Source organism: Aulostomus chinensis, chromosome 20 (assembly GCF_037954235.1).
Source record: "Aulostomus chinensis isolate RoL2024-O1b breed Wild chromosome 20, RoL_Achi_v1.0, whole genome shotgun sequence".
Lineage (NCBI taxonomy): Eukaryota > Metazoa > Chordata > Actinopteri > Syngnathiformes > Aulostomidae > Aulostomus > Aulostomus chinensis.
Window position 1 is genome coordinate 2,386,083 of NC_141339.1, and position 16,644 is coordinate 2,402,726.

General features: G+C 48.1%; 1 protein-coding gene across 3 annotated transcripts; it reads left to right on the forward strand.

Moving 5' to 3' along the window:
• Positions 1-216: 216 nt before the first annotated feature.
• Positions 217-16,573, forward strand: ddhd1b (DDHD domain containing 1b). 3 transcript variants are annotated; one of them, XM_086190548.1, is made up of 15 exons: positions 217-1,368; positions 2,371-2,547; positions 2,976-3,104; positions 4,318-4,465; positions 4,554-4,663; positions 5,942-6,048; positions 6,150-6,409; positions 6,751-6,826; positions 7,076-7,225; positions 8,704-8,768; positions 8,982-9,160; positions 11,312-11,569; positions 12,018-12,056; positions 12,154-12,240; positions 15,807-16,573. In XM_086190548.1, the coding sequence occupies exons 1-15, from the start codon at positions 654-656 to the stop codon at positions 15,932-15,934; spliced, it is 2,628 nt and encodes an 875-aa protein (XP_086046674.1). In that variant the 5' UTR covers positions 217-653; the 3' UTR covers positions 15,935-16,573. The 3 variants fall into 3 exon arrangements, with proteins under 3 accessions (XP_086046674.1, XP_086046676.1, XP_086046675.1); XM_086190550.1 differs by having other exon boundaries at positions 226-1,368; positions 12,018-12,240; positions 15,807-15,846; XM_086190549.1 differs by having other exon boundaries at positions 228-1,368; positions 12,018-16,573.
• The last annotated feature ends 71 nt before the right edge of the window (positions 16,574-16,644 follow it).

Below are 16,644 nucleotides of genomic sequence, written 5' to 3' on the forward strand. Positions count from 1 at the left end.
AGTCAGTTCCTGTAGAAGCGAAGGTCTAAGACTTTAAGTGCTCCCGTCAGGCGCTGATTGTAATTAAACCCAAGACGTTCAAAGTTTAAGAACAAACTTGTGTGACAGCCAGTAAAGAGACAATTACACCGTGCTTTCAAATTAAAAGAGCAAATAAATCTTAAAGAGACGGCTACAATCAATTCATTTGGAAAATAGTACATTTCGCTATAATTCGATAATGCTTATAGAATTTAGGAATTTGTATTTTATCTTATTTTGCTGCTGCCCTTTTATAATACCGACGTATAACAAAATTTAATTTGAGTTTTATTGTGAAAGTTTAAATAGGAAGTTCTTTATTGATTTGACACACCGCCGAGATTACCGCCCCTTAGCTAGCACCGTTAATTGATGATTCCGGCGGTAACGACGGAAAACGGCAACGTGAGACCGGCAGAATGAACAAGCAGGGGAACGGAGGAAGAGTTCTGGCGTCTCAGCGGCCGCGGCAGCGCTGCTGAACCTGTAGCTATGATGCGCACTGCCGGGCGTACAGATGTTCCCAGCTGAGGAGAGCGAGCCCGTCAGATGTTCCATGTTAGCTAACAGCGAGACCGTAGCACGTCCGAGTTGAATTAAGACAATTTCTATTCATCATTTGCGAGCGTACCATGAGCAGCATGAAGGATAAACCGACCATCCGTCAGCAGAGCTCGGAGAACAACTCCGTCAGCAGCAGCGAGTGGGACATGGCCAACGACGTGTTCGTGTCAGGCTACGAGGAGAGTTCGGTAGGAGACGGAGATGCTGCCGGGGACGGGGACCCCGCGCAGCCCGGCTTGGACAGACACCTGCCGCTGTTGCGGGGCGACGCGCACCGGTTATCAGAGGACGGCATGATGCTGGGCCTCGCCGAGGAGGAATATTCCAGCGCGTCGTATTTGGACCTCGACCCAAACTACACCGAAAGTGACGGGAATGTGACGACCAGGAAACGCATACGGTCCAGCAGCTCCAGGCACCGGGGGGAGATCGTGACGGAGCTCGGACCAGAGAAGGTCCGCTGGTTCTACAAAGAAGACAAGCGGACGTGGAAGCCGTTCGTCGGCCACGATTCTTTAAAAATCGAGACCGCCTACGGGCGATTCTGTGAGCAAAACCCCGACAAGGTCAAACGCCCCGCTGACCCCACCGAGGCCGAAGCGAGGTCCGGGGAGGAGAGCGGGGCGGGGGACGCTGGAGGTGTGTGGCAGGACGGGCAGCGGTGGTTGGTGTCAGAGGAGCCGAAGGACCCGGACAACATCTCCGTGGAGCCAGTGTGTGTCCGAGGGGGGCTCTACGAGGTGGACGTTCGGGACAAGGGCTGCTACCCGGTCTACTGGAACCGTGAGCGCATTGTTGTCAATAACGATGAGCACGTTACAGTTGCAGTACTACTACTTCTACCGGTCTACTTCTATCTAATCCCTGCAGCATTGACCCCAACCCAGCAGATTAGAAGCTTGGCTACAACCCACTGCTATAACTTTTACTCACGAAAAGTACTATTACACATAAGGCAATACCCTCAATTACAGGGAACACCCATACTTTACTGCTGGTTTTATAAAAGAGGCTGTGTGAGAACGTTTGTGACATTACGCTACTATTTTATAGATGTTTTTCAATGTTTGTGTCATTAAATATGGGTTCAGATAACAGTGATACTCATTAACCATTAATATGTCAACTTTTTCCTTTAAATGATAAGAGTTAACCTGAGAAGATCGGGCGACACTTCTTCGGCCACTAGATGGCAGTACCTGTGACCAAATCACACCTGAAGCACTTTCGCGCTTCCTGTGGACTTTTCCTTAATTAGGTCTAAATTCTTGCTTGTGTTGTACGTCGCTTTGGACAAAAGCGTCTGTTTAATGAAATTGTAGAATTGTAAAATAATCCAGAACTGAAGGAGCCTGAGGCCTTTGAGTTTAAAGGCAGAAAACTGAGAATCCTTCAATCAGTCGCTTATTTAACCAACATTATCATGATCCTCTTCTTTGGAAAATCGGAGTCCCTGCGCCTTTTCCTTGCATGTTCATGTCACATGTTCAGCCTCCACAACAAAATCAGAATTGGGTCAGTTGTACGCGTGTAAATGTCCCCCAAGGGACACACTGCAGCTTTTCCCCCAGAACTGCTGTTACGTCTCACCCAGCCAAGTCTCCTGCTCTCAAATCTGTACTTTTATCAACAGCATCCACAGTCACAGCCCACCTTACAGTGCTCATCCAGCCAGAGACGTCCCTGCATTCTCTGTTTCTCACGTCTTCAACTGTTTATGCTCAGGTGTTTCTATCCTCCGTTTTACCAGGCTAGGATGTGAATAAGGCATGTGGTCTTCCTCAGAGCAAGACCGCATTCCTGTGATGAGGGGCCAGTGGTTCATCGACGGAAGCTGGCTTCCCCTGGAGGAGGATGAGAGCGACCTGATCGAGCTGGAGCACCTTGCCCGTTTCCGGGGGCAACAGACGAGGGACACCTATGAGATAGAGGCGGTGAACACGACAGTTGACAGCAAGGATGGTAAGGAGCGTGAGGGGCAGAGTGTTGATCTGGAAAGGTGCACGCATGTTTGAGTAGAAAACAGCAGGACGTGGCTGTCGCAGCAAACTCCAGGGCCCACTGGCTTCAGTCGCACCGTCAGCACAGCTTCACGGCTTTATTTGTATGTGACAAGGCAGAGTTGAGTGTGTTAGTGTGAGAGTTGCACATATAGTGTGTGTGTGTGTGTGTGAGAGACAGAGAGAGAGAGTGAGTGTTCCAGGCATTGCTACTTTAGCTGAATCTGAGTAGAAGGACTTCAGTGCAGTGGAGTTTCACAGACACACACACACTCTCTCACACACACGCACACTCTGACACACACCCTCCAGCCTCCTGGGGTACAGTGTTTTAATTACGCTGAGTGAAGTTGCCACCTAACGGTTGGTTACTGTGTGACTTCCTGTCAGCCATCCACAGTCTGAAGTTGAGCCGCAGCCACGTCGACTGGCACAGCGTGGACGAGGTGTACCTGTACAGCGACGCGACCACCTCCAAGATAGCGCGCACCGTCTCTCAGAAGCTGGGCTTCTCCAAAGGTGCGTGGATGAACAGACGGGAAGCTCGTGTCAGGTTCTCAGTGTTCCTTCCTTGCCCTCGGAGAACGTGAGCAGTGCTGACACACATGGGTTGAGTTTGTAGCTCAGACAAACAGGACCTGCATGCACACTGAGGAGGTTTAGTGGCAACTCCCAACATTTTTAGTGTTTTTACAAATACTTCACTTTATTAATACCAGAAGTGGAGTTCCATGTTTTACACGTTCAGTGTACCACCAGTTCTTACTCTGCAGTATGCTACACAGTGTTAGTGCTGATACTTCAGTACTGCAGGCCAGTGGTAACCTCAGGAGCTGCACCTGAAGCAGTCAGTGTGAGTCAAAGATCCACAATGAAAAGACTTGAACTGTAACCTTGAATGTTCTGTAGCTGGCACGACTACGCCTGGGCCAGGCAGCCTGTCGTTACCGTGGTGACAAGGACCCGTTCTGTGCGCTTCTGCTCCAACAGCAGGCATTTCAGGCTTTTGGGTTGCTGGATCATTTGTGGAATCTTTAAAATACGGATGAGAAAAGTGCCAAGAGTTACTGGTGCCGGTTGCAGTTGTGGTAGTGATGACGCGGCTAAAACATGAAAACACCTGACGCTCTTGTGACCTCAGGGGCTGTTGAGATGAGTTGAACTGAGGCGAGCCAGTTTACAGTACTAAACACAGTACACAGTACAGTGGAATGCTAATTTATGTACTTTGCTAGGGATGCAGGATAATAACTGCATGTCGTCAGTGTATGCAGGTTTTGGTCATTTTTAACAATCAATATCAGTGGTGACACCTGAGTGAAGGACTTTCGAATCTTGGAAATAAAGAGGAAGTCACAACGTCTTCGGTGAGAAACGTGAATATTAATTATTTATTGTTGTGAACGCATTTGGATGCAGTTAATCTTGAATTGGCTGTCGATCAAATCAGCGGTAAAACAACAGCGTCCCCTCTGTACTCTGGACCGCAGCGTCAGTATTTTTTCATGTGTTTATATTTTTAAAATGTATGAATGAAGTGGTCTGATGATAAAATTCATAATAAAGACAGTAACCAGTCGAGCTTTTGTAAATGTGCAGTGGTGAAAATCGGTGTCTGTCACACTCCTGGTAAACTGTAGTTCATGGAAAGTGTTGTGACCAAGTGCATTGTGGGAGACATCCAGGGAGAGTCCAGCCTCAGTGGTGGTAACGGGTCCTCTCGTGTCCGCAGCCTCCAGCAGCGGCACCCACCTGCATCGGGGCTTTGTGGAGGAGGCAGCACCTGAGGACACGCTACGGGAAACCACCCACATCGTGTTTGTGGTGCACGGCATCGGCCAGAAGATGGACCAGGGCCGCATCATTAGGAACACCAGCATGTGCGATAAGTGGAACGCAGTAGTGACAGCAGCTGTAGAGCGCAGGATCGTTCTGAAGAAGAACTGTTTTTTCTCGGCTGATGTGCAGGATGAGAGACGCTGCCAGAAAGATGGAGGAGAAGCACTTCTCTGCTCGCACCACAGAGCATGTGGAGTTCCTTCCTGTGGAGTGGAGGTCTAAACTGGCCCTGGACGGAGGTAGGCTGCACCTCCTCACACAACCGTGCAAGACGCTGGAGTCTGTTCTATTGACAGCCTGCCTCTCTGTAGTCTCACAAACCCAGACTACGGAGAGGCAGGCTGTCATAAACCCTCTGCTGCAGAATGAGAGCGCAGTCGTCTCAGCACACAGAATAGAGCGTTTCGAGCAGTAGGGTTGGGCGTGAGGAGGCAGATGGCGTGTTTTTTGGTGTTATTTTATTTTGCAGGTGGAGAGGTTGAGTCAGAATGCAGAGATTTAGAATAAGTGCCCACTGTAGTGGCAGTTTTTACTGAAGTGTTTCAACCTGTGTGCTCTAAGATGACGTGCGCGTGTGATGAGAGTTGGTATGGTGACGGGAGCGTGTGCTAACGCCGCAGTCATGCTTGAGATGCTAATAAAGCTATCAGCATCTCAGGACGCAACCATGCTGATGGAGGCTTGATGCTATGATGACATGATGGCCTCGTGTTGGCTTCACGCCAATGTTGCGCTGTTGTTGGCGTGTTCAGTTTTACACGACACACAGCACTTTTATCAACTTTTGTTTTTTCAACTGAAAATGAATGGAGTGGTTTCAGCTCTGGGTCCCAGCCCCGTCCTTTATGTTAGACATGTAACATACATGCTATATGACCAGGAGCCTATCACAGGGCCACGGTGGAGCTGTGGTCCTCACTGTGGCCCCCCAGCAAGAAGGTTGTGGGTGGAGCCCCGGCTGCAGCACGGGGTCTTTCTGGGTGAGTCTCCATGTTCTCCCTGTTCCTGCTGGGTTCTCTCTGGTACTCCAGCTTCCTCCACAGTCCAAAGACATCAAGAGGGACCAGGTTAATCCAGACTCTAAATTGACCGTAGGCGTGGCTGGGAGAGCCAATGGTTGTCTGTCTCTATGTGTTGGCCCTGCTATGGATGGATTTCCTGCACACCAGTGGACTTGATGGCAGGAAACACCAAATATGGTCTCTGTTAATAATAAGTACATGCAGTTTCCTGATGTCATCTCCTGGTTGATCTCCTGGGACTCTGAATGTACTCCACACTCTGACTGAAGCGGGGTTTGGACAGTTGTCTTTTTACCGTATCATGGGTGGAAGTTTTGGTTTTGAGCGTACCGAAGTTTGAAAGGCCTGAGTCAGCACAATGATTCAGCAATGTGTCCACTCCAGTGTTGGACAGTCATGGCCATGAACATCCTTTACCAGTATGCTCAGTGCCAGTCACTCATTCATTACTTCTCTCATTCCCTCTGACGGCGGTGTGCCTGTGTGTTCTTGCAGACACGGTGGACTCCATCACTCCAGACAAAGTGAGAGGTCTGAGAGACATGCTGAACAGCAGCGCCATGGACATCATGTACTACACCAGCCCTCTGTACCGAGACGAGGTGACGCTGGGATGCAGCTCGGTTGTTGAACCGAAAAACGTATATGAATATGCAATAATACAACATTCAAATTGTGTGTGTGTGTGTGTGTGTGTGTGTAGATTACCAGGGGTCTGACTCTGGAGCTGAACCGCCTGTACTCGCTCTTCTGCTCACGGAATCCAGACTTTGAGAAAAATGGGAAGGTGTCCATCGTGTCCCACTCGCTGGGCTGCGTCATCACCTTCGACATCATGACTGGCTGGGACCCAATTCGCTTTCATTATCAAGAAGCAGCACCGAACCCAGAGGAAACCAAGGGCCACTGGTCGAGTGATGAAGAGCGCCAGCTTCAGGAGGAGCTGAGACTCACACGCCTCAAGTACTGTGGGCTTATTAACTCCGCCCCAATTGCATTGCTTTTCATGTCGAAAAGATCAGAATGAATCCCATTTTGATTTGATGAGCAAAAACTCCTGAGTAACAGCGCGGTCACATTCCTTGTGCGTTCAGTACTCGGCATCATTTTGAATCGTATCATTGTGGTTTGGGAATTCTCAGTTCATAAAGGAATCAGAGTTTTTTCTTTCTATCGCTGCTGCTTGAAGGGCTTTAAACTCCGTCCCATGCTCAGAGGAGTTCCCTTCCTGTGGAACCTGACGAATAAACAGGTATGTTCCCTGCGCTTGAGTAAATCTTGTATCTTATATTCATCCCGTCTAGGCTGACGGACCTGGAGGATCAGTTCCAGAGCCTGCAGACCTTATCCTCCGTTGCCATGCCAGCCTTGAAATTCAAGGTAATCATGACGAAATTTATCAGCTCACTGAGAAGCGCTGCATCACCAGAGCTTGGTGCAGATGCTTGTTACACCTATAAATGAGGCCCACTCCAACACTGTCTGCAGTGGTGTAGTAGAGTCTTGGTTGTGTGTCCTGCCAGGTGCTGGAGGTGTAGAGGGAGGCTCAGTAATGTTGTGGACCTCTCGTGCTACTGAGGGTCTGACAGCCTGCGGGGGGGCAGTATTGAATCTACTCTGTTCTTCCAGGTTGAGAATTTCTTCTGTATGGGTTCTCCCTTGGCTGTTTTCCTGGCCTTGCGAGGGATCCGTCCAGGAGCCAATGGTGTACAGGACCACATCCTCCCCACCTCCATCTGCAAGCGCCTCTTCAACATATTCCATCCCACCGACCCTGTGGTGAGCTGCCTTGTGTCTCCATGATGTGATAGCACCCACTTCCAGAAGAGAGACCACATAGGTGCACGTCCAGAACCAAAACCGACCTCGGGACCAGCACATCTTAGATATCAGCTCCGGCATTTCCAGAGGTTGCTGATGTTCTGTGTTGCCTGAGGTCGTCTCCTCCTGGTTCTTTGCTTGCTGTTTGTTCGTCAGCAGATTCTTTCATTTCAGTTAATTCTCTTTTCTTGCCTGGGGAAGATCTTATATGCCGGGATGTTTCCTTGTTTGAATTAAAGTTATTTGTCGGGAGCTGCAACTGTGTGGACCCACTCCTCCTGACATCTACATCAAGTACGGAGGTCGGATTTTCGCTGCTGTTGGTTTAGAGGGCTTACGCAAGAATTAGCCACTGAGAGAGAGCTGAACTCGCCAAGGGGGCTTCCAGCAGAAGCTGTGATGGCGCCTCCCGTCAAATCAACGGACTTTTTGGAGCCTCCTGAGCCAATTTCCTCAGGAGGCAGTCGCCTGTAGCCCAGAAGACTGAGGCACATCTCTGTCTCCAGGGCTCAGTGAGGCAGAGCCCAGCATGCAGGCTACATAGCATGTAAATATTTCCAAAATCAGTTAGAGATGTGCTCAGGCTGATAACGGAACAGTTATCGTTATATTACACCATAAAACAAAATAACATCCAAGTAAATTGTAAAGTGAGACAGCAGAGGTGATGTTTGCCGTCATTTCCAACAATCAAGCACCGCCTGTGGGAGGGAGGCTGACACGGACACAGTGAGACAGGAGAGCAAGCGAGGCCAGGAGCTGGTGGACCAGAGCGTGAGACAAGCTGGTTCCCATCAGCACCACTGAGCCCGCTGTAAAGAGGCTCAGCAGCGTGCACATCACTCAGGACATCCGCTGGGACGAGCGGTCGGGCCGCGTGGTGAAAAACTCCCAGCAGCTCCGCCGTCACCTCAGGAGACGTTTGGGATGGGCCCGGGATGACGAGGGGTTTCTACGGGGTAACTAACGAGAGCGTCCTGACGGGCGCGTCACTGCCCCGTCATGTGGTCAGTCCACAGCATCAGTGAGTGTGAGGACACCCATGTCTTTTTGAAGCTGGGAGGATTATTGACGACCTCAGCGACCACGTGGTCAAGGCCTCTGAACGCCAACTGTCCTCTTACCTGCTCACAGCCCAGGCAGGAACCACCGCTCCCCGCCGCGTTCCTTTACCCTGCATACCTCACAAGTACCTGCTGCTCTTGCTGTTTTCATTTTATTGATCATATTTTTCTAATTTCAGCCTCTTCTTTTTGAAATAATAATCTTTACTTTATGCCACTATGTTTATTTTTGGTTATTTTCATTGTTTTTAATCATGTTGCTGTTCAGTAGAGGAGACTCCTTCTCCTTCTGGTACTGTATTAGTCGTAGTACCACTACTACTTGTGTTTGGGATGTAAACAGTAACTGGGTTGTTCTTGTTTGTTTTTCAGGCCTACAGGTTGGAGCCTCTCATCTTAAAGCACTACAGTAACATTGCACCTGTTCAGATCAACTGGTGAGGGAGGACGCATGCTTGAATTGATCTCCGTTCATCTCCTTTGTGAAATGATTTTGTTGCTGGAAACCGTTTCCATTAATCCAGTTTAAGAACCTCGAGCTAACAAAATCCCGTCTGGGAAACGTAACAGTAGAACCTGAGTGTGACGGGAGCTCCAGAGCAGCGAGACGAGGATGACATGTTTCACTGACTAGAGGTTATGATGTGCAGGTACAACACTACCAGCCCTACCCCATATGATCAGATCCGGCCCACCCTGCTCAACCCCTCAAAGGAGACGGTATCCGTGTCAGACTCCGATAGCCTTCCCAGCCCCGGCACGTCCCCGCCCCAGGCCCGACGACACTACGGAGAGTCCATCACCAGCCTTGGCAAGGCCAGCATCATGGGTGAGCCTGCCTGGGTCATTCCGCTCCAATGAAAGAAGCTCCTGTACGGGCAAGAGCAGCTGCTGGTAGTGCTGCTGTGCTCAGTGGTCAGCAGAAGATGAGGAGTGTTGTACACTGATCAATAGAAGCAATCAGCTCCTGTCCAGTGGAGTTGCTCTCCTCTACGTTCCTTTATGCATCCGATGATGTTGAACACGAAACCCATGACTGAGGTTTTGTGTTATTCAGCAAATTTGGTTCCAGGTCAAAACCCTGATATTAGTTGTCAGTCCCTCTCTCCCACGCTTCCTGGGGCATCACGTCACGCTTCTCACTCCGTCTCATTTCTTCAGATCAAGACATCTTATTGTCAAAGCTGCAAGTGAAAGAGCAGTCCCAGGAATGTGTTTCACATTCATTTGAATGTCTTATGTCAGTTCAGAGCTCTGCACAGTTACAGTGTCTGCATGAGTGTCTCAACTTGGGTGAAGACATCACGGCAAATCAGACTCAAAACACTTCGTTGTTAAGTTTTTCTTCAAAATCAAAAGTCAAATCAGCCACAGAATGTAAGACGGGTTCATCGTCTCTGAGCTGATTCAGCCTGGAGCGCGGCGGCTCAGGAAAATAACCTCCAACAGCAGCGACAGCCTTCAGTCACTTTAGTTCCTCTTCTACCAAGTGCTCATGTGTAGTTGTACAGATTTATATTCATCCAGTTATGTGTTTTTAACCTGAGAACTTGTGAAGTGAACAGGAAGTGCTGACCTCAGTAAAGAGACAGGAAATGACATCAGACCAATTACTTGACATTACACTCTGATGGTAAAGATAGTAAGAATAAGGCAGGGTACCCATGTGACATGATGTGTCCCCAACACTGGGGGAGAGCCACAGGTTAGCAACTGTGCTACACAGCTCAGCCCCATCATTGAGCAGCGGCTGGGGGTGGAGGAGCCTCTCTGCTGCCCCCTCATGGCTTCATCAGGGTCAGACTGAGCGTTGATCCTAGAGAGCATTTCTTTGAAATGTTACCTGAACATCAAACTCCTGCGGATGGTTGGAAGTTCAGCTGTCATGCGCAGACGTGCTTGGAACCCCAGCAGACAGATGTTCTGACCCAGGCCGCGTGTTTGTATGTTAAGTTAGCGCTAGGATGCTAACAAAGATGAGACGGAGGACAAGCCAGTCAGTCGCAAGTAGGTTTGCTTCTGAAAACAGGAAGTGTGTCACATACAACAAGATCCCCAAGAAACCAACTAAAGTGCACGCCACATTTGACAGAACATTGTGTGTCCTCCAGCCTGAGTCTTGTTCCTGTCGTTGAATATTTGATCGTCACTCTTCAGAATGGCGCTCGTGCAGAGTTTCACGTTCACTGGTGAAAGTGTAGCTATCTGGTTCGAGGCGGCCTGCGAGCCGTACAGGTGACCTCACGGATGCTTTGTCTGATGTCAGATGTGGACCATGGAAACTTCCAGCGACAAACACGGACTTAATAGTGAGTTTGAAGGTAACGTGTATTTTTGTCTCTGTGTGTGGGTGCAGTGGTGGATATGAAAGTCCAGCTGCTGCCTCCTGCTCTGCACACCAGGGAGACTCTCGTACAGTTGACGTGTCTCTGCCATGCCCGATCCAGCCCGCGTGCTCTTTTGAGAAAAAACAAACACCAAAAGACTAAATGGAGTATTTCTGATAGTTCTCCAAAGACCATTTTTGTCATTTTTAGTAATGCAGAACTATTTCCAGCATATTGAACGAAACATGTTGATGTTATTTTTAACTGCAAAGAGGGGAGATCAGATACGCTTTCATCAGACTTTTGTAGCTTGTGTGCGTTTGATGCTCATCACTGCGTTGATGTGGCATGAACTGATCACGCAGGGCAGGAAGTGGTTCGTCTGAGGCGTTCGGAGGGTTTGCGTCGCTCTCGTATGTTTTGTGTCGTTTCAGAGCTCAAACCAGGAAATAAAGAGACTTTTTTACTGAACAGAAAAAGTTTAGAATGTGGGGGAAAAATGCTAGGAGTTCCTGATGAAGTTCTCGATCCTGGTCACGTGACTGCAGCTATTGAATTTGGATTCAGTTCTGCTGATGAACTCATGTCGACTTACTGGGCGTGTCACATGTTTCTGATGAATGGACTGACACGCGCCACCCTCTGCTCCTCAGGTGCCGCCAGTCTCGGAAAGGGAATCGGGGGAATCCTGTTTTCTCGCTTTTCCCGATCCAGCGGCCAGGTGGGCGGGGTGGAGGAGGAACCGTCAGACTCTGAGAGTGGAGCCGCGGAAGGGGAGAACGTGACATTAGGAGAGGAAGGACTGACAGGGACAGACACCGAGGAGAAGGACAAACCAACGGAGGAGGAGAGGAGGGAGATGGAGCCCGCCATGTCCCAGTCCACCTCAGCAGTCATGGACCACACCTCCTGTAAGTACAGGGATCCTCACGGTCCCCCTCAGCTCTGGTGCCTGTACCAGTAGTACTGTACTAGTACAACTACTGCTCCGTGATGGTCATCGGTACTCATTCAAATCAGCGTACAGGGACAAGATGAAGGGTTGAGTCAGAGACAGAAAGACAACACACACCAGTGTGAGTGGTCACTGCTGACTGAGACGAGAGGATGAGGAACAGGTGAAGAGCTGATGAAGAAGCGCACGTGTGTGTTGGTGTGTGTGTGTGTGTGTGTGTGTGTGTGTGTGTGTGTGTGTGTGCGTGTGCGTGCGCGTGCGGTACACAGTTTTTGCTCTGGCTGAAACCACTGGACTTTCCTGTTATTACGTGTTGAAGCTGAAGTGTGAAGATGTTCCGCTGCAGGTGTGACTGCTCCTCTGCTGCTCTCCGGCACCAACCTGCTCTCTTCTCTGTGTTACAGTGGAACTGGAGAGACGCATTGACTTTGAGCTGAGAGAAGGTTTGGTTGAGAGCCGCTATTGGTCAGCAGTGACCTCACACACAGCCTATTGGTGCTCCTACGATGTGGCTTTGTTCCTCCTCACCTTCATGTACAGACCACAAGAGCCACCTGAAGCTGCAGAGGACAACCCAGAGAACTTATAACATAAAGGCAACCAACACATGGAGCCATCGCTGCTGGGGTCGGTTCACTTCCTGTTCAAAATTTTCAAATCAAAACAGAGAGCATCATGGAAAATCTTGAAAGTCCACTCCTATTTTTACAGTTTCCTAGTAATCAGGAGACCATGTGTCATGCAGTTCTCAATGTGAAGATTCTCAGGTCATCCAGTTTATATACTGTTAAATATTCTTTTCCCAAAATGTGAATTATTGGAATTATAAAATCAGATTGGAGTTTACTTTCAATTCTTGTTCATGATGATACGTTTTCAAACCAGAATATGAGAGCTGTTCCACGTGACTGCCATCACACACCTACTCATGGCAACTTCAGCGTCTGATGACTTCCATGACTGTTAGAACCCAGTGAACCCTCACTGAATTGACCCAACAGCCCCGCCACGAGCACTTATTTCACATTAACCTCCCAGTTTACATCCTGGAACCTGGACGTGACCTTCGGCTGAGTGGACGTGTGCTGTGGTCAGACCCAGCCCTCAGCGCCTGTCCTCTGTTTCCTGGACCCTCGTCTCAGCAACAATAGCAGTTTCCTGTACAAAGAAGTGGCTGACGATTACTTGTGGAACTGCAGAGCTCAGCTCGTCCGTCTGTTGTCCAGCTGTGACTGTCAGCGCTCTCAGAAGGATCATCTTTCATCCTAACACAATGAGCCACTCAGAAGCTGAATCTTAAACACTTCATCTCCTGGCTAACGCATCAGCTAACAATAACGGTTGCCTAACACCAACTAACTCGCTGCTGAAAGCACATTGCGTCTCCATTATCAGTCTATCCAGAGTAACTCCCGAAAGTTACCGCCTTCATACAGAATGGCAGCAGAAGAGAAAGATTCGAGTACGTTTACATGCACTGCAGTAATCGCGCTCAGCGCTTCCAGAGTAGCAGCAGCTGGTGGTTTTTCACTCTGTAAATCAGTCCAGGTTTTCTCAATCTAGCTTTGATGGCATTCACGTAAATAAGCCAGCATAACTCCTTCAAGAAGAAACCGTCGTCCTTAACGAATAGAAATCCTAAATACCGGCTGAAGACAACACTGTGCAACACAGAAAGCTTGCAAAAACGTGCCGACTGTGTGAACGCGTAACCAAAAAGTTTTGGCTTTAAGCTCAGCTGTGCTTTCATGAATTGATGTGTTCATAAATGTATTTTTGTATTGATGAAGTCACCATTGTCACATCATTGTTTCAGCTGCTAGTCTGGGAGCAGTGGAGGAACAAAGAGCTTCTCTATGGAGACTCTGCCACTTTAAAGGTCGCCGCGTCAAACGTTAGACCTCCACGAAAAAAAAGAGAGCTGCGTCGTGCGGCGACGTCTCGCCTGTGGTCAATGTAGCTGCTGCGATCCGTCACAATGATTACTGACGGCAGCGGCCGTCTCTGCGCTCACATGCAGGTATTACTGATTCCAAGTTTTAGGCAGATAAAAATGACCCCATTTAAAAAAATAATAATAATTCCATGGTGGGGAAAAAGCAACAGAATTGATTTGCTGAACTAAGCTGAAGCGTTGTCAGAGGCTACCAGAGTTCCTGCGAGAGATCGAATCTGGGCCTGTGAAAGACGGTTTCCTGTGAGCTTGATTGTATGAAAGTTGATGTCATCCAGGAAGTGAGATCTGCAATAGAGGTTGACTGACTGGTGGTTTTGGGTTAGAAGAAATCTATGATAACTACATAACATGAAACTGGTAACTTAAATTGGGATTTTATTTTACACTGGACTAAGTGGTAACATGGAGATGGAAAATAGTGAGGGTCTAAGAATGGAACCCTGTGGGACACCACAGTTTTTCTGTACTGATGCTCATTGAAAATGACAGATTTCTACACAGAATGACCTTTGTGACCTTGTGAGAAGAACACAAACAATCCAAAACCAAGCCCGAGATAGCAACCAAGTTTTCAAGACTTTTCAATGAAATGCAGTTATCAACTGTGTCAAAAACCACAGACAGGCGGGAGTAGTGCAGATTTGGATTCACCCCGGTTACTTGTGTGACCTGGTTTTTCGAGCACAGTGTTACTGAAGTGCATGTAATTATACTCAATATTACTTCTCCAGTTCAACGGCTTCGATATCGAGCCAGGACTTCCTCCACAGAAGCACACAGTGTTAGCATCGTATGCTACGAGACCACGACTGCACAGTGGCTTTAAGAAGAGAATCACTTCATGTCCTGTCTGGAGAGTAAGAATGATGAGAGCCAAAAACAGTCAATATATTCTGTAATGTGGAAAAATATCACGTGTCACTTGATGGAGCTTTAACCTTGGAGCTTTCGTTCAAGTATTCACTCTAAAATTGTGCCATATCATCACGTTTACGTCAACAGAATTTTACTGATTTTTTAGGCAATATAATAAATCCTGTCGGCCAGACATTTGTAGGATGGCGTGCTTGTTCTTGGGGACGAAAGCAGACTTTGACTTTAATCTTAATCTGATATTAATAGAACTGATTTTCAACAATGACCTTATTTCCTCATGTTTTTGGATAAAAATGATTGACGGGGACCAAAATTATTCTAATTTTCCAACATTGATGAGGGAAGTTGTTGTATTTGTTTGTAGTTGTTGAAACTGCAGGGTGAGCAAGTGAAGATTGTAGGGATCCTTTCAGTGACATCATCAGGCGGTGACGAGCAAACAGTTGCTAAAAAAAAAGCTCTCTCACAGACAAACTGTGACACGGACTGTTGCGCTCTCACAAAGTATTTGAACGATTCGACTCATTTTGGTCTTTCATCATCATTTTTGCCCTGAAACCCCAAACAGGAGCCAAGTTGAAACATACCAGAATAACAGACTAAAACGAAACGGACTAAAGGGTTGGACTTGTAAACAAAGGACTCATATTTATACGTGCCATTATTAACAACTATGTGCTCTGATTAAAGTGAGACATGGAGAAAAGCATCTAGAACCTGCAGCGCTAGAACCTACTGTCTTCTACAGTTTCTGTGTTTGCCCTCCACCGGGGCGTTCATGAATCGTAGGGGAAGTGTCCGTTGTTTACGAGGCCAGTCGAGGCGCTGTCGTGTCGGAGCGGTCGCAATAATCCAGCACATAAGCCAAAAACTGACATCTCCCAGCTGCAAGCTTGCTTCAGACCTGTGAGATGCTGTCGTGTCATTGCTCGCCAACACCGCTGCCTAACTCTCCGAGCTCAGGACTCGGAGCTGCTGCTGTTTGTTTGTCGTCTGTGTGATGCGACGATCCAGCACATCCACATCTGGCTGAGGCTGAAAGAAGCAGAGCTGATATCCCCTCAAATACCTCGCTTATTTTAATAATAAAAACCTGACTACAAAACCCTATTGATGTTATTTTGGAGTGTGATGGTGACCGGTGTGGCGTCGCCCTTGAAGAGAGAGATTCTTAATCTCAGCCGGACCGTCCTGTGCAAATAAAGAGGAGCTTCTGGGGTAAAAAGGTCATATCAATGTCGTTCATTTACCATTCGCACCTGCCATGAATGAAACCTGCCTGTTTTTGTTCACGTTGTTTCTGTTTCTGTGTGGTTCTTGTTACGTATGAATCCTTTCTTTTTCCCCCTGAGCACAACAGCCTGTATCACCCACCGAGAGCTGCTGCCGGTGTTGATCGGCTCCGTCTCCCCTGGCACTGATGTGAACTCTCAGGCTTTTACAGACTGCATGCCAGCGATGCAGCTGCACTCTGGGCTGCAAGAATGAGTGAATCCCCAAAATCAGCTTCAACACATTTGGTGAGACCGTAACACCAAGGACCAAGCCACCGACACACAGAGAAGTATGAGGCGGGGGTCTCTCCTCTGCCCCTGGAGCAGCTCTGCCTATCACGTGTTGGTCCAAATGTCCTTAACTGGCCACCAGATGCTCCCCCAGTACCGCCAGTGTGACGAGGAGAACTGCTGTGGTTGTGTGAAGCCTGACTCGTACTGCATGAAACCCTATCGTCCTTGAATTACGCAACAATTGTACGTTCTTGGAGAACCGTAAAGCTGCATGTTCCCTGCCTGGACTGTCCTCCTCCATGAAAACCTTACTCATCACGGTTGAGGTAGAGCTATGAAGGCTCGTCAGTTCTGATCTTTACATTTTTTTAGTTAAATAAATCGATAATCATTTCTTATTCATGTAACTAATCATCACCTCAGTTGCATTTTCACCCCATTTTTTTGTGCCACTCCGTCTTCCATCTGTTGTCATGACGGCTTCCTTCACCGACAGGTCTGAGCCAAAGCATAATTCAAGATACTGTGAACTGATGTGAGTGTGTACCAATGTTCATGAGGTACTCTGCCCCGTTGGACTGTTGTTAAATCAGTTTGACTGATTAAAGCTGACTGTTAAACTGGATTCGTGCTAAAATGGGATGATTTATCTGTCTTGGCTGGTTTAAGTGCAGAATTCACAGGACTGAA

Bases quoted from the DNA above. Each gene is read 5' to 3' on its own strand.
- ddhd1b (XM_086190548.1), top strand. From the start codon at position 654: ATGAGCAGCATGAAGGATAAACCGACCATCCGTCAGCAGAGCTCGGAG. The intron at 9,161-11,311 runs GTGAGCCTGCCT...TCTGCTCCTCAG, and splicing joins TGGCAAGGCCAGCATCATGG to GTGCCGCCAGTCTCGGAAAG. The intron at 12,241-15,806 runs GTCGGTTCACTT...TGAGCACAACAG, and splicing joins ATGGAGCCATCGCTGCTGGG to CCTGTATCACCCACCGAGAG.